This window comes from Lissotriton helveticus, chromosome 3_1, assembly GCF_964261635.1.
Source record: "Lissotriton helveticus chromosome 3_1, aLisHel1.1, whole genome shotgun sequence".
Lineage (NCBI taxonomy): Eukaryota > Metazoa > Chordata > Amphibia > Caudata > Salamandridae > Lissotriton > Lissotriton helveticus.
The window spans coordinates 624,884,592-624,906,876 of record NC_136061.1 but is presented as its reverse complement, the minus strand read 5'-3'; the positions used below and the strand labels follow the sequence as shown (position 1 = coordinate 624,906,876).

At 44.8% G+C, this 22,285-nt stretch overlaps 1 protein-coding gene across 4 annotated transcripts in view; it reads right to left on the bottom strand.

Moving 5' to 3' along the window:
- The window catches only part of CPSF7 (cleavage and polyadenylation specific factor 7), a 162,173-nt gene that overhangs the window by 91,781 nt on the left and 48,107 nt on the right, over positions 1-22,285 (bottom strand). For all 4 annotated transcript variants that reach the window (XM_078680623.1, XM_078680621.1, XM_078680624.1 and 1 more), the window contains exons 2-3: positions 13,955-14,056; positions 7,371-7,625 (exon numbers count right to left, since the gene is read on the bottom strand). In XM_078680623.1, coding sequence (XP_078536749.1) covers positions 7,371-7,625; positions 13,955-14,008 — 309 coding nt within the window. In that variant the 5' untranslated portion in view covers positions 14,009-14,056. The remainder of the gene's footprint in view (positions 1-7,370; positions 7,626-13,954; positions 14,057-22,285) is intronic.

Here is a 22,285-nt window from a genome sequence, read left to right as displayed (position 1 = left end):
TGGCCACGTTTTTAGAATTTGCTATACGAGACCACAAGTAAATTCTGTTCTCTTGAACGTTACAGATCTGTGCTTAGGGTTACCAGTAGATACTTCCACTAGGACACAACATCTCTGGCCTTGGTCTTTCGGTTTGTCCAACTAGTTCAGATAGCTCCAAATCACCGTGCACCGTTTGCCCAGCCTAGACATGCAGAGTAGCCCCCAGCCACAGCTTACTGCACTCTGGTCAGGGCCTTCTGGTCCTCGCCCACCAATACTGCTTCTGGTGCAATACAGAACGGAGGTGTGACGGGGCTACCTGACAGACAGCACCAGCAGTCACTGCCTGCTTCTTGTCCGGGTCTGAGCTGCCTTGTGCAGATTCAACCACGGAGCGTCTGTTGATGAAATCACAAGCCTTATTTTGTATGTTACGTTACATTACGTTATGCATATGAACTTGTAATGCACATGCTTGCTCTGACAAGGGTTTCCCAGGGCGCCTGACAGACAAAAAGGAAGAGACATACAGGTCTCTGGTTCAGAACAGCCAGGTCAAGCTGTTCCCTAAAAGTTTAGGAATTGTCCTTAACGACTAGAGCGGCCGACTTTATAGGTTTGAGTCTGGCTAGAGACACAAACATCCTGTGATTCTGGGCAATTCACTTAATCTCCCTGTGTCTAAAAAAATGAATGTGTCCATCTGTAATGCAACTGGTGCTCATGTAAACTTCTCTCATACCTTCGGGTCCAGTTCGCGCTATATAAAACTGCTAAATAAAAGTTCCACAAACATGAGCGCAGAAGGTGCTGCCTCACTAACTTTTGCCACCGTCCCTTATTTTCCTTACACTCAACAATGACTTAAAGAAAGTGGGTCTGTTCAATATGTCCATTAATGTCACCATTTCCAGACTGCAGCGGGATAGCAAGGAAGAGACAGAACACATGGCCGAGCACCTGGAAGGTCGAACCGATGGGTCCGGTGGAAATTCGTCATGCACCCAATTAAAGCATTAATTGCCAAAACACTGGAATCAATTAATTTGCACAATAGAAGTACTTATGCCGGTTGCTCTACAAGTGCTCATTGTGTCGTGTGCTCTAGAAGTCTCATTTAGGCGTGTCTCTAGAAGCGCACATTATAGATTGCACAGTATAAGTACTAATGGCGTGAACTGCAGAAATACATTAAGGTGTGTGCTTTAGAAGCGCTCATTATGGAATGAACAGTAGAAGCGCTCTTTATGGCCTGTGCTCTACAAGCATCATTAAAGCATATACCCTGGATGGAAGCACTCTTTACAGTTTGCACTGTATAAGTACTTCTGGCATGAACTGTAGAAATACACTATGGCATGTGATCTAGAAACGCTCATTTTGGCACGTGCTTTAGAAGCCTTCAATATAGTCTGTGCTCTAGAAGCGCTCATCATGGAATGAGCAATAGAAGCGCTCATTATGACTTGTGCTCTAGAACTTCTCATTATGGAGTGTCCTCTAGAAGCATCATTAAGGCATTTTCTCTAGAACTGGTAATTACGGTTTGCTCAATAGAAGTACTTATGCCTTTAACCATAGAGATGTATTATAGCGTGTGCTCTAGAAGCGCTCATTGTGTTGTGTGCTCTGAAAGTCTCATTAAGGCATGTTCTCTTGAAGCGCTCATTGTAGGTTGCGCAGAATAAGTATGTATGGCGTGAACTGTAGAAATACATTAAGGTGTGTGCTCTAGAAGTGCTCATTATGGAATGAACATTAGAAGAGCTCTTTATGGTGTGTGCTCTGGAAGCCTCGTTATGACTTGTGCTCTAAAAGCATCATTAAGGCATATTTCATAGAAGCACTCTTTATTGTTTGCACTGTATAAGCACACATGACGTGAACAGTAGAAGTGCATTATGGCATGTGCTCCAGAAGCGTTCATTATGGCATGTGCTGTAGAAGCACTCATTATGGGCTGTGCTCTAGAAACGCTCATAATGGAATGAACAATAATCCGTATATATAGAAGAGCTCATTATGATGTGTACTCCAGAATTTCTCATTATGGCGTCTGCTCCAGAAACTTAATTAAGGCATGTTCTCTAGAAGCGCTATTCATAGTTTGCACTGTATAAGTACTTATGGCAAGAACTGAAGACATGTGTTATGTTGTGGGCTCCAGAAGTGCGCATTATGGCATGAACAGTAAAAGAGCTGGTTATGTGTGCTGTAGAAACGCTCATTATGGCATGAATAGAAGCGCTTATTATGGCATGTTCTCTAGAAGCGCTATTTATGGTGTGCGCTGGTGAAGTACTGATTATAAAGAGTCCAGTACAAGTGCTCATTATGGCGTGTGCTCTAAAAGTGTTCACCATGGCGTGCTCTGCAGAAATGTTTATTGTGGCGCCATTTTTGAACCGCTTATTATATCGCCAGCAGTTGAAGCACTCATTATGGCACTCACGGTAGAAGCCCTCGTGAGGAACTACATGAAATGCTCTCTAGGAAAAGTGAACACACGGTTTTTGGCGCCACCTAGTGGGAACACCACGCATCCTGCATTATTAAGGAATACTTCAGGCCTTCTGTTTTATTACTAAAAATGTATTGTAATAGGGAGAGTGGCGCAAGAATGGGCTGAGGCTGGGGAGAAACATGGAGAGCAGGGGGGTATTTAAGTGGGGAAGCAGCACAAGAGAGACAGTGAGAAAACAAAATCGCGCGGCGGGAGGGGGCCTGCGCGATTCCCTTGCGGGAGCATGCGACCATATAGTGCCATGCGCTCCTGCAAGGAAATCGCCAGACGTGCACACATTGCCATTGAAGGCAATGGAAAGCGTGCGCGTGTTTGGCTAAAAAGCCGAAGCGATAGGAATAGGTAATTTTGCCTATGTAGGCGAGACCTAAAAAGTGCATTTTGGACAACTTTTTTTTTTCTACCCCATTTTGGATTGGTAAATAAAAAGAAACAAGCATTGGAAATGCAATAGGTCTTGCAATAGAAAAGTTTGAGCTTTTGATGTGGAAAATGTTTTTTTTTGCCAAATATAAAAGTATTAATTACGTTTTTACAAATGGCAATAGTTATACAATTATCACGTTACATGTATAGCATTAGTAAAGGTACAATATATAGTTTTCCCCTGTTTTACATGTATTGACCTGAAAAAAAATGTTTTAACATGAACAGAAGTGATAACCTTTAACATATTGTTCTGACATTTGTAATAAAGTTTGAAACATTGCTAGAAAATAATTGAACCAGTTGTTGTTGAATTGTTGCACAGATTGATGGTGTTGTGGCGCTGAGTGATGTTGTTTTGGCTACAAGTAATGCTGTGGCGTTTAGTGATGCTGTTGTTGCGCATAGTGATGTGTGGTGCCCCTGAGTGACGCAGTGGTGGTGCTGAGTGATGCTATGTTGATGCAATATATAGAGTGAGTGCGATAGAGGGAGGATGTTCGATAGAGGGAGGATGTTCGATAGAGGGAGGATGTTCGATAGAGGGAGGATGTTCGATAGAGGGAGGATGTAGGATGTTCGATAGAGGGAGGGCAATAGAGGGAGGGCAATAGAGGGCGAGGGAGGGAGGGCGAGGGAGGGAGGGCGAGGGAGGGAGGGCGAGGGAGGGAGGGCGAGGGAGGGAGGGCGAGGGAGGGAGGGCGAGGGAGGGAGGGCGAGGGAGGGAGGGTGATAGAGTGTTTGAGGGTGTTAGAGTGATGGAAGGGCGATAGAGTGAGGGAGGGTGGTAGAGTGATGGAGGGCGGCAAAGAGTGCACAAGAGGCGGGGGTGGAGGTTAAAGTAGACGGCTGGGGAGGGGGAGATACGAGGAGGTCTGGGTTGGTCCAAAAAGAGGGATCCGGGAAAATGCTACTGAAGAAAACCAGTGGACGAGGTAAATGGAAAAGGAGCGGCTAGTGAGGGAGAGCAGTGGGAAGAAAGAGTACAACATGGGAGAGGATGGTGAGAAAGGGGGGGTTGCATAGAAGGTGGCTAGCGAGGAGGGGGTGAGCGCTGGGGAAAGGAGGAGGCTGGTAGAGAGGACACTGGGGGGGGAAGAGGCTCGTGACAGAGCATGGGGAAGGAGAGGAGGCATTTCAAGCAGCTCGAGTGAGAGGGCGGGGGTAGCGGGCACAGAGGAGGCAGGTGAGGGAGAGCTCATGAGGGCAGAGGATGACGCACGCGGAGGCTGGCGAGAGAAGAAAGGGGCACACAAGGAGGCTCTGAGGATCAGCGCACAAGAGGGGGCTGGCGAGGGGGGGCACGTGAGTGGGTGGTGTGGAAGAGCAACGTGGGAGGGTGCAAACGAGGTGGCACTGAGGGACAGCAAGACGCTTAAGGTACAGGAGTGAGCTTGCGATGGCAGAGAGGAGAGCACGTGAGGTGGCTGATGTGAAAGGGAGGGGGTGGAGAGGAGGCTTTGAGGCAGAGCAGGCAACTAAAGCTACAGGAGGAGTGAGGTAGTGAGGGACTGCCACAGCGTGAGAGTGCAGAAGAGGAGCCGCGAGGGGCTAGTGTTGAAGAGCAGCAGTAGAGGGGGTGGAGAGCAGGCACCGAGGGCGAGCAGGAAACCAAAGCTAAAGGAGTGAGCTAGTGAGGGACTGCCACAGCGCGAGAGTGCAGAAGAGGAGCCGCGAGGGGCTAGTGTGGAAGAGCAGCAGTGGAGGGGGTGGAGAGGAAGCTCTGAGGGAGAGCAGGAAACCAATGAACACCTGGAATACAGTGAATTGGGTGAAGGTGAGGGCGTGTTTAGGTGGGCATGGTTAGCGAATAGATGGGTCTACCACGAGGAACGTGACGGAGGCAAAAGTGGGGGGGCAAATGAGACAGCAGGTGGAGGGCAGGAGGTCCTAACGAAGTTTGTGAGGGAGAGCGGTTGAGGCGAGAGATAAAGAGGAGTAGTGACATGGTCTGGGCAGGGGGGCTGCTAGGGGGAGCCACAAAGGGGAGAGTGCACAAGAGGCGGGGGTGGAGGTTAAAGTAGACGGCTGGGGAGGGGGAGATACGGGGAGGTCTGGGTTGGTGCAAAAGGAGGGATCCGGGAAAATGCTACTGAAGAAAACCAGTGGACGAGGTAAATGGAAAAGGAGCGGCTAGTGAGGGAGAGCAGTGTGAGGAAAGAGTACAACATGGAAGAGGATGGTGAGAAAGGGGGGGTTGCATAGAAGGAGGCTAGCGAGGAGGGGGGTGAGCGCTGGGGAAAGGAGGAGGCTGGTAGAGAGGACACTGGGGGGGCAGAGGCTCGTGACAGAGCATGGGGAAGGAGAGGAGGCATTTCAAGCAGCTCGAGTGAGAGGGCGGGGGTAGCGTTATTAAAGACAAGCCCGGAGTTGTGTTTAAAGTTTAAAAAAACGAGACACTGCCTGCCGGCCGTGAAAGCCCGGAGTTGTGTTTAAAGTAAAAAAATAAACGAGACACGGTCTACCGGCCGTGAAAGTACGGCCGGCCGGGAATAATTAGGGGAGGAGAAATCCTGTGAAGAGCTGCTGGCGGCACCAAGCTGGGGAACTGATGGCTGGTGATTTGATGCTGTACACGCGCATTTTAACTCATTGCGCTTGCGCATTGACCTAAAAACGCATGGGCACTGCATCAAATCGCCACTTTGGTTAAACTCTGGATAAGCCCCTATATCTCTCGCCAGCTCGAATTCGACCAAGTCACAGGTCAGTTACAAAGTAGAAAAACGGATTTTAAGTTATTCTAATTGGCACAAATCTCTAACCATCATCACACCAAGGCAGGCAAAAAAAGCAGCAAGGAAGAGGCAAAAAAAAAAGCTTAAGATTGTCATCCCACAGAAAGGAAAGGAGAAAAATAAGAACGGAAACAAAATGGGGGAATAAGGCAATACAGGCTAAAATTTAGGTAATCGAAAACTCAGCAGAACAAGGAATTAAAGCTGCAGGAATCACAAACAGTAAACTGAATCCAAGCTGGGACTTGGGTGTGGAATCGGGATAGATGTTATGTGTCCAACATCCGCTTACTTTCAAATGATCTGTGCACAGTTCCTACAAATCAAAGCCCATCTCAAACCTTCAAAGAAAACACAGATTATGATATCTTGAAAATTAAACTCATGCAAGCATTAGTTGACCAAGAATATGTATAGGCTCAAATTGAGGAGACAACGTTTTCAGAAACAATGCAACCTTGAAATAGCCAAAGAAAGGGCAAAAAGGTGCAGCAATCAGTCAGGTACACTTGTTGGTGAATGATCTTGTTTTACATGTCTCCCTAACCGTCTCAAGCAATCACAGCTGACAAGTGTTAGAATTGTCATAATCCAGAGCCAGAATGCCATCTCGTACCAGACCTGTTAGGGTCTCGTACCGAGACCTACAAAATTAATAACAAGTTTAAGCGTCTTCTGCATAAGAGCGTATTAAAAGTATGGGGGTGAGTGGTGGAATCAAGAAATATAAGAGATGCAATGAAGGAACGGCACTTAATGTCCTGGTTTCACATAACAGTGTCTCTCTAGTCCACTTACCAACACAGAGTTAAACAAGATTAGAAGTGACAGAGGGAGAGGAGGACGCCTCCCAGCACAGAGGACACATCTATAATATGGAATAATAATGTATGCATATAGATCACACGTTTTACAAATTAATCTGAAGGTGTTCAACCTGGTGTTGCTACCCAAATCAAGGTTACTCGTTTTAGCGACTTTGGAATAGCCAAAATACGCATTGGCCTTCCTGTCAAGAGTTTCCAGGGAGAATACACACTCTACAGTAAGTCGACTACATTCACATGTGTGTCTGTATCCTGCTCTTATTCAAGTGTTTGTTTAATCTAATACAGTGGAAGCCATATGTTGCAAAAACACTGTTGATTTACACCGAAAATTTGGTTCGGTTTTCACTAAATAGTGGAAGTGTTTCTGTTCAGATACCTAATCTTTAAGCACCTTTAGCCAGCTGAAGGAAAACAAGTTCAGAGTTTTACGTTTGGAAAGGTGGGGGGGGGGGGGAGGGTGGGGGGAGTGTGTGTCTGTGTCTGTGTAAAACTCCACCCCCAAAAACTCGAGTTCCTGATAGCAACTTGCTAATACTATAAACAATTTGAAAGGCACAGTCTACTCAATGTGACTGCACGAAAAAAACCTCAGTAACAGAATGACACGGCAAGCCAGCGTCCAGCACTTACTCTCAGGGCACGAAGCAGCAATCTGTTCTATCCCATTTGGGAGTACACAATAAATGGCGAGGTTTACGCTCAGCTCACCTCATTTTTAACGGTCTGCAAACACTTTCATGTGACTTAAGTGAGACAAGACCCCCAAAATATTTAAGCTGAAGAGTTTAAAAAAAAAAAAAGGTTTTTAAAGAGAAGCTCTAGGTCTGGAAATGGCGCCAGTACATTTTGGAAGTCACTGCTCACACTCACCCAGGCAAAATTGCCCACATAGACGGATGCTCGCCCTTTCCGCGCAGCATAGTTGGAGAAGTTGGAGCCCCATGACTGGTCATTGGATTTGGGGGCGGAACCGTCGCCCATTGCGGCAGTACCAGAGGATGGTGTAGAGGCTGGGCTTGGGGATTGATGAACCCTGCGGGAACCCTGCTGCTCTTCAGGTGGGGCTACTGTGGCTGCTAAAACATCATCATAGAGGTCCACCTGCTCTGCAGCAAACTCTGTATCCTAGAAAGAGACAATAAATTCCATCTTAACATGACAGATTAACATTCATAACAACATTTTCATATAATTGGTTCTACATTACAACCCTGACACGCCACAGCTATACATTATTTAACACTGAAAGCATACATAATTGAACTTTATCCAGAAATATAGAACTGCAGCAGTTTCACCTTGGTTATCAGATGTTTTTGGAAAGGGTAGGTACTGGGGGAACACAATATGCGATGATGTATAAACAAGCACTGTCAAAGCCAATAGGAACAGGATGGGGCGGGGAAGAAGGTTTAAAAAAAGTTCACTATGACGCGGCCTGCATTGATCATGAATTCCAGGGTGAGCAGTGGATGGACACTGATTAAAAGTAAATTAATCTGTGCTTGGTCCATGCACCACGGAAAGAAAAGGAAGTGAAGCTTGGCAATCACTGCGCAATTAGAAGGCAGCAAAGATGTGACAACACCACAAACAAATGGTAAACAATGGGCGGGTTACAACCCATTATAAAACACCAACATCTTTCAGCGAGAGCCCATGCGTTAGGGCATGCTAACACAGGCTTGACCTAAACAAGCCTCTGATCGCTTGAACGCATAAAAAGTAATGAATTGAGTAAGCAAGACTTAACTACTCAGACAATAGACCCCGAAAACGCTTACAGGAAGCTCAGATGGATAGAAAGGAGTGATGCTAGGGTCCTTAAAATGAGGAGAGTATACAGTGGTAATCATTGGATCCCCAATTCATAAAACAGACTACAGCAACAATCAACTATCCACAGCACAGAAGTTGCACCAGTACTAATGTGGCACCTTCATTACTTACTAACTCAATGACTTCCTGTATTGTCACTATTACTGTGCTAATGTAGCTAACATCCCAATATATAACAAGCATTGGCATTGCAAATAGGTCTCGCGTTTGGGACCTTATAAGCGTTTAGTTTTTCAGCACAATATCCTTGGTGCAACAACATCTACTGTTGCACTTACAAGGACCCAAGTGCAAGCATTTGGAGCGCCATGAGATTCTGGTTTACTCAGCATTTGTAAACAGACCTTGGTCAATGAGGTAGACTGCCTTTTCCCTGTTCTAGTTGTTTTGGGTGCAAAACTGAACAGTTCAGGGGGTTTGCGACCGTCGTGTTGAGTTGCCAGCGAAACGAGTCTGAATGCACCACTGTTCCAATGACTATTTTGTTTAAAACAGAATTTAACGTACGTCTTCGGTGCCTGCATCCCACCATACCGTTAACAAAAACAGTACAATTGGGATTTCGATCCAGCAGCAGAGGCATTTCGTGTTCAACTACAAAGCACATCAGGGATACTAATGAGGTGTATGACTTGCCGCTAAACTTTATGCATATTTCCAATCAGTACTCCCACACAAAGAGTTGGGGTCGTCGGGTGCAGTCTCTCACAGAACAAACAACCCTTCATTCAACTAGCTAAAGTACAAATTCACCCACCCCGCAGTGTCTCCTCTCCCCAATGCAAATCAGTGTAATGTAGCTTAGGAAGGCTATACCTTCCAAGTAGTCCCGCCAGCCAGTCCCCTTCCAATGCCCACCAAAGTAATGAACACATCAGGGATGGAAAGTAGAGTCGTACCTAGGCATTAGGCCTTTGACCGAAGGCAGTGCCATCTCCATCGCTCTCATCGATCTGGAAGTAAGCCATAATCATGTTCCATGACAAATACTTATCCAACTTAGAGACAACAAACTGGATGCCTGTGCCAATGAAAGTGGACTTTTTTCAAGTATGAACTCAGTGTTTCACGGATGTGCGTGTCCAGACAGGTAGGGTAGTTGACCAATAAGTCCCGGTCATTGTGTATTAGAGACCGGATACTTTGGCCCCAGGGGTATGGTTGCCAGGCAACTGCCTTTACAACACAGAAAAGGGACTGTTTTACTAGAGCATGGAGAAATCTCTACAGAACTTGGAATAAAGCACAATACAAAGCAATGGGAAGGTTCGTACCACTGCCCATCATACAGCTCCAGTTTTAGGATGGGTGCTCCGAACAGAGGGGCGGACAGGATGTAACATCCACAATGACCATGGCAAGAGCAAAGGGGAATCAACATCTAATTGCTACCATTGTCAATACACGTCACTGAAAACACTCGCCCTCTACATAGAAGAAAAGACCAGGCTCCCAATTATGAGGCACTAGTTAGACTGTTACAAGAGGGCCACAGAATCCTTGCTAACCAAGGTACTAATAACATATAGGCATCTACAGGTCTTTTAAGATGAGACAGTAGTAAATGCACTTTCAATGTGGAAGGAGAGAATGAGGGGCCACCCGTCAGCAGAGCTGGTTCTGCTGTGGAGTGCTTCTTGTTGAAAAAGCAAGCAAAACCAGCGGGCTTGCAGATTTCCAAATCCAGGGTTGGGAAGATAAAGCAGGAATCACTGACAGGGCAGTAGAGCATCAGTTCCTACAAGAAGGGCATCACAGACCTTCTATACAGTCACTGGAGAGCCAAACTGTCTTACTCAAAGAAGGGTCTTACCATGCCTTGTCCGACATCAGGATATGCTCCCCTTGTTTGATAACTGTAGTGTGCACCAGTGCCTCGAAACTTCATTCGATGTAGCAGGTTATGCACAGGGTGAGCGGCCTTGGAAATGTAATGCTGTAAATGTTACGTACCATCACTTTTCTACTTCAAGTGTTATATTGTTTTTTTCCAAGTGACCCTAAGTAGTGCCACCTTTATTCCATTTTGAGGCCCTTGGCTGACTGCAAGTTTAGATATTTATGACAAGTTTTATATAAAACGACACTCCATGCTTAATTGCTCGCCTCCAGTCGCTTTAAAGGATTTACACTGTAGTTGTTCGTTTGTGACCCGTTCCCCCTTGTTGATAATTAAAGTTTGGGTCTATGAATGTTAGTGTCTGGCATGTAATATTTCTGTCACTCAACAAGTGCTTACATTCCTTTGCAGTTTCAATGCTATACTGTAAATATAATATGAAAGTACATATTCTGGATTTCAAAGTTATACATTAAGTGTCCCAGTAGATTCTTAATCGGTACAATAAAAAGATATGTTGACTCAACCCCAGCAACCTTCAAAACGTTTTCCTCAGAGAGTTTTGGGGCCTGTGGGTTATATACAGCTCAAAAGAACAGAATATATCACTAGGTCTTGCTTGACAGTGAAGCAGTTGGCATGACGCATTGTTACCAAATCTTTTAAATATAGAGTGGGCTTTGGCACCGCCCAGTAAAGTATTACCCTCGTAGGTCAGACTTGACAGAAAAGCTGTCTGCAAGACATATCGTTACCTAATCTTTCAGATATATAGACTGGGCTTTGCCTTCCCCTCTCACCTCAAGCTGTCTGGTGCATCACTCCGCCTTCCAAGAAATGCTTCAGCTGAAATACATGAGGGACTATCTTACATCCGCAAATGAAAATGAATTGTCAAGCTGACTGTCACGTTTAATTTTTTATGCCCCACCACCCCACATAAGCACTACAAATCGAAAGCACTTTTCACCAGTGGTGGGAAAGCTTTACATAATAGACAGCATTTGTGCACGCAACGCATTTAAACATCATTCATGAATGTTTTTACACCAGTGGGCACCTTAAAGTAAGACCTATTTACTTTGCCAATGCTCATTTTTTCCAGACGTATGCATATTTATCCTACTGACAGAGGCTAAGGGCGTGCAAGAGCATCAGGGCCTGTGTGAAATGCATTCACTCGCAGAGCCAGCTACATACATGGCTGCGGGAGCCTTTATTGATAAAATGAAAGTGAATCGGCTCCGATCAAGGGGGTTGTAAAGGGTGGGGGCTAGAGCAATGCATAGCTGTTGGATTGCCTTGTGACCATCATATGACTGTTTGGTGTTATTTAACGTCTGGGCCCATTAGCATGTAATCAATCCCTAGGCGGTGAAATGCGCCCCATCCACACTCCCCTAAAAAGACGCTTCAAACCAAGCCAGGGGGTACCCCATGCTCGAACTACTGCCAACAGTTGTCTATTGGCACTTGTGCACATTTGGAACTTACCTCACGGGAGCGAGCAGCGGCAGGCGCGATAATTGCTAACAGATGGCACCGCAGCTCGCTCCCGCAAGAGAAACGCCAAACGTGCACGAGTGGCAATAGAGAACAGTGCAAAACATGCAAGATTTTGACAAAAGTCCTGAGCGATGCCAAGAGGCACCTCCTAAGCAACGCTTGCGCGCTGCGTAGGCGAGACCTAAAAAAAGGCAGAAGAGGTCTGCCCTTCAACTATAGACCTATAAGTCAACTAGATTACAGCCAAAAAATGTTTTGCATGGCAGGCCCTGGCAAGGCTTCAAACTTGGATATATGATAATCAAATTCTTGAAGACACACAGGTAGGCTTGCAGGCATTAGAAAAAGTGTTAGTACCCTCAACAAGTCTTCCACTTCAAGGTCATATGCTAGAAGTGTGTGACCTTGATGAGGGATCACTTTATGTTGTCTTCCTAGATCGGAGGTCAGCATTTGACCCGGCCCGAGTGATAATCTTTGGAGGATGTTGGATGCCTTTGGTGTCCCTGAAGATCTTCTCTGGATTTTAAGAGCCGGTCACACCCACAAGTAAGCTCAGGTGGGATGGAATGTGGGAGGCGATTTGACTAATAGCATCCCCATTAATCGAGGTGTGAAGCAGGGCTGTGTACTTGCACCTACTCTCTTTAGTCTTTATAATAACCGGGCAGTAAGATGGCTATCAGATTGCAAGCATCATGCAACCAAGTCTGCAGGAACAACAGTGCCAATTTTAAATCGCTGATGATGCCCTTCTTATTTCAAGAGCCCTCGTGGGTCTCCAAGTGGAATTGAATGCGTTTGTGACATGTAAAAACAGGTCTTGGAGTAAAACTCGGCAAAATCAAAGTATATGGAAATTAATTCACATACATCATTTAGAGGCAGAATGACCACTGAAGGTGCCCCGATTGAACAGTTTAAAAACTTTGTCTAGTTCGGGATAGGCGGTCTGAAACCTAGTCCTGTGTCGCGCAATTGGGAAAAGTGTAACACTAACTTGAACCAGAGAATGTTAACAATTAGGACATTTAAGGCTACTTCGGGAGGAGCTATATCACCAGTGTTTAAAATATATAGAGCCGTGGTGGTGGGTGCAGCCATATATGGGACCGAATAATGGAGGTGTATAGATGCATTCGTCCTTACACTAGTATAGAATAAATTCATATGGGGACTTTTTAATTTACCTGTGAGCTACCTCATAATACGTTTAGGGCGGGGTTCAGCACTACACTGCATCCACACAGTTGCTTCCTTTAAACCATTGACTTTTTGGGTGCGTCTTTGGTCAACACTGGAGTTCTCTCCGTATAGGGAATATTTAACTGAACTGATCGCATGTGACCAGCAAGTTCGCACCTCATGGTTAAAATGTCAAAAATCAATGAGAAGTGGTAAGATGTAAGCTTTATGGAACACACCAGCAGAAATTACTAAAGGTGCAATACTGGTACTAAAAAGAGCGTATTGGGAAATGGTCATCCAAGGGATTTGGTGTAACTGTGATGTTAGCAATTTAACTGGGCAGTTCCTGAATCATACATGCCTGCCTAATTTTAACATACATGTTAAAGCTAGAGCTAGAGGATTGTGTATTCAGTTTAAATATACATTTGTACGTTTACCTCTAAATGGGATAAGGAAGAAGGCTCCTTGATACATTGTGCACTTGGTCGGGATTTAAAAGAAACGGAAGGCCACTTTTTCTGCCCTGGTTTTAAAACCCCACGTTAGAACTAGATTATAGCAGTACATCAGCTGTTGGGTGTGAGGCACCATCGGGAGGCCTTGAGGGTATTAAAAAGTGACACAAGGGAAACAATAGTCTTTGCAGTGGCCAGATTTCTACAGCAGGTTTGGCAAATTAGAGCAAAGGATCTCCCCGGAGGTAATCCTTAACCTCTTATGATGTGAGGAGATTAAATTATTATAATAATATGGCATATAGTGATGGGTATTCTGCTGCTCTCTATTGTATTCAGTTGGTCCACCCAATGGGCCTCTTTTTCCTACCAAAATACTTATCATGAAGCAATTTCTCTTTAGACAGAACTTAGGATGTGGACTGCTACACACAAAAGATGATGGATTGAAAAGCACTGAACAGAATCAAAACTACTCTACCTACCTGTAGAAATACATGTCATAATTAAGATTTTGGACATTTCTATCTTGAACCTGAACACAGTGGCCTACACACACTGATGCAACTCGACAGTTCACGACACAAAACGTGTATCTAACCATCTCAGTGTTTCAAACATACCTGAATAAACTCTTCTTCCGCATAAATATCAATGAGGTCCAATCCATCCGCCATGCTGCTGAGAGCGTGATCTGAAGAAATCTTAAGGGAATGTAGCCAGACCTGGAAGAAACAAAACCATGGTAAGTGGTCAGCGCTTATAGGGTGCTGCTTAAAGAAAGAAGCAGCCAGCCTTTCACCTATGTACATGGCCAACGCTTCAATGGCATGTTTTGCGTAAACACGCCAAGTGTGTAAATGAATATATTGACACAATAGCAACTATTGAGTGGCACAGATAATAGAGTTCATTCTTCTAATTTTCAAGCTCTCACCTTCAGAATACACACCAAATGTGTGAATGCAGTTACTGTTCAATGATCCCTGGTCTGACCCTGTACACCAGACGTGCCAAGTGTTGCCAGGAAACGTATTTGACTCACTGCACCTCTTTAGAGAGAAACAAATCATACATCATCAGATCAAATAACAGAAGAGTTTGTGTGGCACCAAAGTAACTATCCTCTCTGAAAAACTCACTCTTCTTTAAGGTGTATCAGGACTAACCAATCACTTTAATCCAAATTCCAGTATTCTCCTATAACATCTCTGCCTAGCAGCCTTGCATAGTTAACCAGATTCCATGCTCAATCTCGTTCAAGAAACCAAAGCCATTTTCTCTGGAGACCCGCTGCTTCCTGCACTAGGATCCAGTGAGCAAACAAACCTATCAAGGCACCAACCCACCCCTTAACTATTCTACATTATGAACCTTTAACCACTTTCTTCACAGGTAAGAAATTAGGTGGATTTCAGCAAAGTATTAAGGCCCCTCCCCTCATCCGCTTCATCAAGCGCTCCTCACACTCCTCCATTAAATCAGACCTCGAAAGTCAGAAACTCTTTTCATCGGGAATACTAATCAAAATGACTGGCAACTTTCTCATCATGGAACCATGTTCCTTCTTTATAGAGAGCTCCCCCGGTCACCTTTCTATTAAAGAAGCCATCTAACAAATAAAGTCACTACAGGTTTTACAACCCTACTGGACATCAAACAATGGTCTAGGCCAGGTTGTTTCTTTTCACTTGATGGCCTTTTACCTCTAAATCTTGACATCTGCTGGACCAACTTTCTCTCGCATCTTCAATATCCATCCAACTTTCAACCTGACCATTGTGTCAGGGACTGCTCTCATCAGTCTGGGGCAGTGGGAATCCGTATAAGAGTTCCCCGACCTATTTTCCAATAGATCTTTTGCCCCTTGCCATTATAATTATCGTCCTGTATGTTACTCTAAACTCATGACCAAAGCCACACTGCTCTCTTGCAGGATGTCACTAACAGGACATCTACTATGACGAGTGTGTGAAGATATATATAACCCTCCAATGCCAGTCCTTTGAAGCATCCTGCTACCCAGGGTCTCAGAAACAGTAGTTAATAAAAACAGACAATGAAATGGGTCTCTATCGCGCCCAATATTCATGTACTTAACATTAGTGGAGAAAACCATGATCAATTTCTGAGAAGTGAATGTCAACAACGCTAAGGTAATCCATGTTAGAGAATTATTTCCTGTTTATATTTCACTCATTTAATTTTGCATTACCTAGGAGTGTTAGCTATTTCCAGTATGTTATGTTTGTTTAACATATTCCCCTTGTATAGTGCATACTTTAAACCGAGTCGCTTCCAAGTGTTTATAAGAGTACACTTTTGAGAGCTCCGGGGTTCAAGGATGAAGGCAGGGCGTGTTTCTAACAGTGCTTATCAGTGGATGAAAAGGATGTTCAGAATACATGGGCATCCAAACCTTGGCCTCTCTGCATGGCGCACAGAGCAAAAGTCACTTATCCCTGTTGGAATGCTGATTCTGTGCAAATGTGTGTGAAGGAGGTACGCAGTTTTCAAAATATTGACAACATGCCAATAATAAAAAATGATGTGCCTACATGTGAGTGGGTGCATTGGGTTTTTTGGGGTGGGGTTTAACTGAAGGAGATGCAAGGACATGCAATCAGATAAAAATGAAAGGAGGGTGTTGAGGAGAAAGATGAGGTGCAAGACGTGCAGAGAGATGTGTAAAGAAAATGGGCTTACTTGTCTAAAAGAGTGAACGTAACAGGAGTAATGAAGATACTCTGAAGACCACTATCGTTTCCACAGGCCTCAGTAATATTTCATTCCCAGTCTCGCATTTTCAGAATTTAAACAGTTTCTTTTTTTATTGGTGTTTCAGCAGAGTTTATTGAAGTTTTTCAATGTGCTTACTGAATCTAGGCTCATTGATTGTGCTGTGACATTTCCTGCACCATGTGTTGCAGGATCAATATCTTAATTAATATTGGCTTGCAGCTTACCAAATTTGTTCCTTAATTTTTATTGAGGTCATAACAGACACTACTGAGCACATTGAAAAAAAATCTATCAATTAGCAGTGCTAAAATATTACAGTCAGTCACTAACAGGATGTAGGTGAATGCATAAAAAAAGAAAAAAGCCAGGGACAAGAAAAAACGAAAATAGAAAGAACCTATGGAAATGGGTGGTCATGACCAGACTGCAGTTGCTCCAAGTAGCATACAAACTGCACCCATATCTTCCTAAGACGAGCCCGCTGATCATTGCTGTTGATAATCAGGCGCTCCAGAAGGCCTTTATTGATAAATTCATGCCACCAAAGTATAGCATTGGGAGCCTGAGACAATAACCAATGTCGAACCAAAATAAGTCGAGCTAGAGTGATAGCACAGACAACACGCAGTGGCATAGGCAATAGGTCTCGCCTTTGGGACCGTATAAGTTTTTAGCCTTGCAACGGTTGATGTTGTTGAACCTGGGATATTGTGATGCATAACTAAATACTTATAAGGTCCCAAAGGCGAGACATATTGGCTATGCCAATGCTTTTATTGGGTGTACAGAATTGTTTTTAGGTAAGGGTAAATGATGTGTTGAATGGCCTTTCCCTAATCCTATGACGGCAGACTATCTGAAGGAGTAGGGTTCAGGGGGAGTGTATGCATGGAAATCGGAAAGCTTGCATTTTGGTTAAAAACAGTGGGAAACTTTGTAAATAGGGAGACGTAAGCCTCTGCATGCACAAGTCTACATACGCATCAGGCCAGCCAGGAGTTTTCACGTGAATCGGGTGTCAAATAACTGTTCCTCGTCTTATAAAATACAGTTAAGAATGAATAATAATTTTCTGGGCAGAAAAAGGGAGCGGACAACAAACTAGCTAAAGTTTCCGATGGATTTATCTTTTGTTATGTATATGCTAAAATTGGCAGTGGTTTCTTGTTCCAAACCCTTTTCAAGTCCATTGCAATCCATAATGCGGCGGTAGATTAGTGAGTGAAAAGTGGAAATGTTTTCCGTTTTCTCGAAAACTTCTTTATTGTAATAATTGGCAAAATATTAAGTACACACCAAAAGCTATACGCGTCAATAACAATTTGACAACAGGGTACGCAGCTCGGGCATTAACCTGAGTGCCTTGCACAGTTGTATGCCATGCTTGCATCTCCCGACAGAGTGGGTTTTCTTCCAACTGAGAACAAAAAGGATTTGTTCCATTGGTGGGGGAGGGGCTGTTTTTCTTACCTCCAACTTGTCAGGCTGTCAATTAAGCAAGAGCCTTAAAAAAGCCCAATTATACCACTGGCACAGACGCCGTCCCATCCAAGAGAATGCTCCAGTTTTAAGTTGTTTAAAAAAATATTGTGTTTGAGTTTAAAGAGCGAAGGGGTGTCCGTGTTTTTTTTTAATGCATTTATATAACGGAAATGCTGATCGGAGAGGTTACATTCCAAACTTTAACTTTCACATTTACTGCTTGACAGAACAGATTAAGGCAAAGAGGGGTGGAGCGTAGAGGGAATACAAAATAAATAGTAATCCGGGTGCACTTTCACCAAGTGATGTGCGTACGCCCGCAGTCTGCTCATTTTCAAGCACTGCACTTGTGGCACACCCCTGCTCCCTACCGCAAGGTGGATGCTGCCACAAGCACGAGTGTCTGCTTGAAAGCTTGCCTTTTGGTAAAAAACAGCCGGAAACTTTGTAAATAGGGGGACGTAAGCGTCTGCAGGCACAAGTCTAATACGCATCAGGCCAGCCAGGAGTTTTCACGTGAATCGGGTGTCAAATAACTGCTCCTCGTCTTATAAAATAAAGTTAAGTACGAATGAGCAGAGCAAAGCAAAAGGCCTTCCTATTCAGCGCATGCGCGCTGCGTAGGCAAGACCTAAATCAACGGGTATAAGAGGAGAATGGCCCAGTATGACTCCTTTAGGGTCCCACATTACAATAATTGGGCAGAGAATATTCAGCTTACCTAATAATGCCTGCCAGTAGTGGGAAATGTCAGGACAGGTTGCAAAAATATTAACTGAATCAACAGAACATTCTCAACACTTTTGAGTCCTTCAGATTCATAATAAACAAGCATTGGCATAGCCAATAGGTCGTCCTTAGACAGACCTATTGGCTTTGCCAATGTCTTTAACCTATGCTGTAGAGCCTTTTAAATGCTGTGCAGCATGTTGAAAAGTCACCTTATATATAACCAAGAAAACATTATGTACAACTTAAATGATCCTATTAGAAAAACAATACAAAACGTGGTTTTGTTTTTTTCGTCCAGCTATGCTTGCAACTTTTCCCTGCCTGTTCTAATGCTGGTTTGTTACAGCTTTTGAGTATGAAACGGGGGAGGGGACACAAACAACAGGAGGGTGGAGGTGGTAAATGGTATCTTAATTACAATACGAGCAGAGGAGGGTCACTTGGGAAGAATCAACAGACACCAGATTCCGAGGGCCCACTGAGGTGCTGCTGAAGTGGTTCTGAGGTGGGGCTGTGCTGGTGGTGGTGCACTGATGCAGAGGTGGCGCTGTGCTGATACTGTGATGGTGCTGTGTTGATGTTGAGGCGGTGCTGTGCTGGAGCTGAAGTGTTGCTCCGCTGATGCCGAGCTGGTGTTGCACTGATGAGGAGGTGGTGGTGGTACTGGGCTGCTGCAGAGATGGTGCTGTGCTGAGGGGGTGCTCAGGTGATGCTGTGCTGAGGTAGTGCTGAGTGATGCTGTGGTGGTGATGAAGTACGCTGAGGTGGTGGTGATGCACTGGGGCCAAGTGATGTTTGGTGCTAAGTGATGCTGTGGTGGTGGTGAATGATATTGAGGTGGTGCTGAGTGATTCTTAAGTGGTGCTGTGCTGGTGTTCAGATGGTGCTGAGAGATGCAGAGTTGGTGCTGAGGTAGCTGTAATGATGCTGCGCTAATGCTTAAGTGGTGCTGCGTTGGTGAATTGCTGCGGAGGTGGCGCTGCGCTGGTGCTGCACTGGTACTGAGTCAAGCGGAGTTGGAGCTGTGCTGAGGTGGGGTTGTGCTGGTGCACTGATGCGGAGGCGGTGCTGTGCTGATATGATGCTGAGTGATGTGGAGGAAGAGCAGAGTGATGCTTTTGTGGCATTGAGGTGATGCTGTGCTGGTGCTGAGTTGCGGCTGAGGTGGTTTTGTGCTGGCGCTGCGCTGGTGGTGGAGCGGGTTTGCTGAGATGGTGCTGTGCTGAGGTGGTGCTGCATTGATGCTGGGCTAGTGCTGATGTGGAGCTGCGCTGGTGGTGGTGCACCGATGCGGAGGCATTGCTGAGATGGTGCTGTGCTGATACTGGGAAAGTGCTGTGCTGATTTTGAGGCGGTGCTGTGCTAGTGCTGAAGTGTTGCTCCGCTGATGCCGAGCTGGTGTTGCACTGGTGCACTGATGAGGAGGTGATGCTTCTGTGCTGCTGTTTATATACCTATTTTAGGTTTAATTTTGGCGATATTGGTAGGTCCTTGGAATGAATGATTGAAAGTTGGTTTGTGAAGTTACCCAAGGTGGGAAAACTTTTTGTCTTACTTTCCATACCATCGCAAATGTTGCTTTGGGTATAGAAATGAGGATTGATACCATAGAGTTCACATCGATAGGACTAAGCTGCTCACTGTGGAATTAATGCACAGGCGTGGAACGTGTTTGGTCCAGTTACTCTACTGTCTACAAATATATGATAACACTTGGTGTATAACTCTGAGAATGTCCGAATGTGTTGCCGTAACTGTTTTAAATGTTAATAAAGATATATTAAAAAAAAATGCTATGGGTGTGTTAGAATGACATTTTTGGTTTTTTGCAAGGAAACAATTTTTTGGTTTAATCCTTTACTCTTGGCACAATCATGGATTAATTATTTCTCTATTGAGTAATTCTTTCTCTAATAACAATAAGGAACAGCAAATGTGACTTGCTATCCCCAACCAATAACGTAGCAGCTTAGAAGTAGGTATTGATCTCTGCGGGAAGCTTCACAAACTGATTTACGGCAGTCAACACAATGTTTACATGCCAAACAAACACACACATGCAGGTCGTGGCACGGAGAGCAATCTTTACAGCTATGCTAACTTTATCTTTCATAAGCGTAGCTATTATCTTTCTAAATACAACTACAAAGTAATTAATCTTCCATCACTCTAAAATCCCTGTCAGACCCTTCTTGTTTTAAAAAACAAAAACAAAACAAAGGTGTAAGTGCCTCACAACCAGCGTGCATGCTATAAAAGCCTAAAGGCTTAAAAAGACACATTAGAGACAGGGGTCTGGAGTGGCTAGAAAGGGTTAAATAGTCTGAAACTGAGGGCTTGGAGTCTCTCCCCGAATTCAGCCCACTGGAGGCGAAAGTCTTTCCATGAGATCTAAAGAACCGAAAAATTGCCTAGATTTATCAATCCCTGGTTACTCACTGCTCTCCCACACTACTGAAGCGTTGGGGTGACTGGGAAGGGGATGTGGGAACGCTGGATGAGGAGGACTGGACAGAGGCCTTGGCGGCTCCGCGGGGGGCAGCCATAGCAATGCGACTCCGCCTCGTCCAGTTCAAGTATCTACACAGGGTCTATTTGTCTCTGGCGCTATTGTGGCAGGGGTGGCTGATCGTTTCCCCCAGTGTCTTCGCTGCGGTCGAGAGAAGGGTACATTCATTCATACAGCCTGGCATTGCCCTTCCCTGGACAGCTTTTGGAGGGGGGTATTTGCCTGTCTCTCGGAGGTCCTGTGGACAGGACTATGCGGACCTTGCCCGATCAGGCGGTGGGGATGGGAGGGAGTTGGTATTTTCTTTCTTTACTGTTTTAAGTATTTTTGGATCTCACCCGAAAAAGTCGAATGCCTTTATGTTTGTATGGTTTGAATATGCAGAGGTCTCTGGTGTGGAGAGCCCTGCAATACATGCGCAACTTGAATAATATCTGCTTTAAAAAAAAAAAATTCTGAAACTGTTAAGAAAGGAGACAGCTATGCTGGACTAAAGGGAGAATTATCATAGCCATAAATTGCTGGGACTGGCATACCTGGATGTTGTTTGCATGTAGATGTTAAGTGATTTGACCGCCATATTGAAAATAAAGAAACCCTTCAAACCTAAATAAGAAATTAAATAGAAAGTCAAGCTGCCTTCTCAACACCAAATAAGCACAGAAAACATGTTACTTTCAGAAAGCTCTATGGAGCTTATTGAGTGGAGGGAGGGAAGAAGGTCGTAACTCTTGCTCGCCCTCCATTTCCAGCACACAGGGAGGTAGGCGTGCCAGTTGCTGGGCTCTGCCATCTCCTTTTCAATAAAAGCACAGCATGGTGCCACCGTGCAGCGCATTTGAAGGTAGTGTTGCCTAGTAATTCCCGATTACGCCCGATGTTACTACTTTCCTGATTTAATTATTTTTACGTCGAATTGATTGATTTAAAAAAATCTGTTTTATACTTTTTTTTAAACGTGTACTGCTTAATTGTTTTTTACGCGCATTACTCACCTGGTATCAGAACTGTCTCCAACTCCCCGGTCCACTGCAGCTCTAAGGTGCTGATTGAGTGGAGGGAGGGAAGATGGTTGTAAATTTTGCTCACCCTCCTTTTCCGGCACACATGGAGTTTGGCGTGCTACTTGCTGGGCTCTTAAGCCTCTTCTCGATAAAAGCACAGCATGGTGCCGTTGCACAGCGGACGCGCCAAAGGCAAGCCCGTCTGCGCCCATCCGTGCCTGGATAGTGCCCAGCGCCAGGACCCCTGGTCCACTCATTCCAGGTATGCAGCAATGTGTAGCTTCCTACACTAGCAAGTAACTGAGTCCCTTTAACAGAACGTGATCAACTATGCGAGCACGTTTGTGGCCGCCTACATCCTGCGAACCTCCCCGATAGGACCAAAGTTCTTTGCTCCACCTGTGAGTTTGTATTGGAGGCCCAAGATTGGGTACAGTCAACCCTGGTAGAAACTGTATTAAGCAAAAAACATAAGGAAAATGACA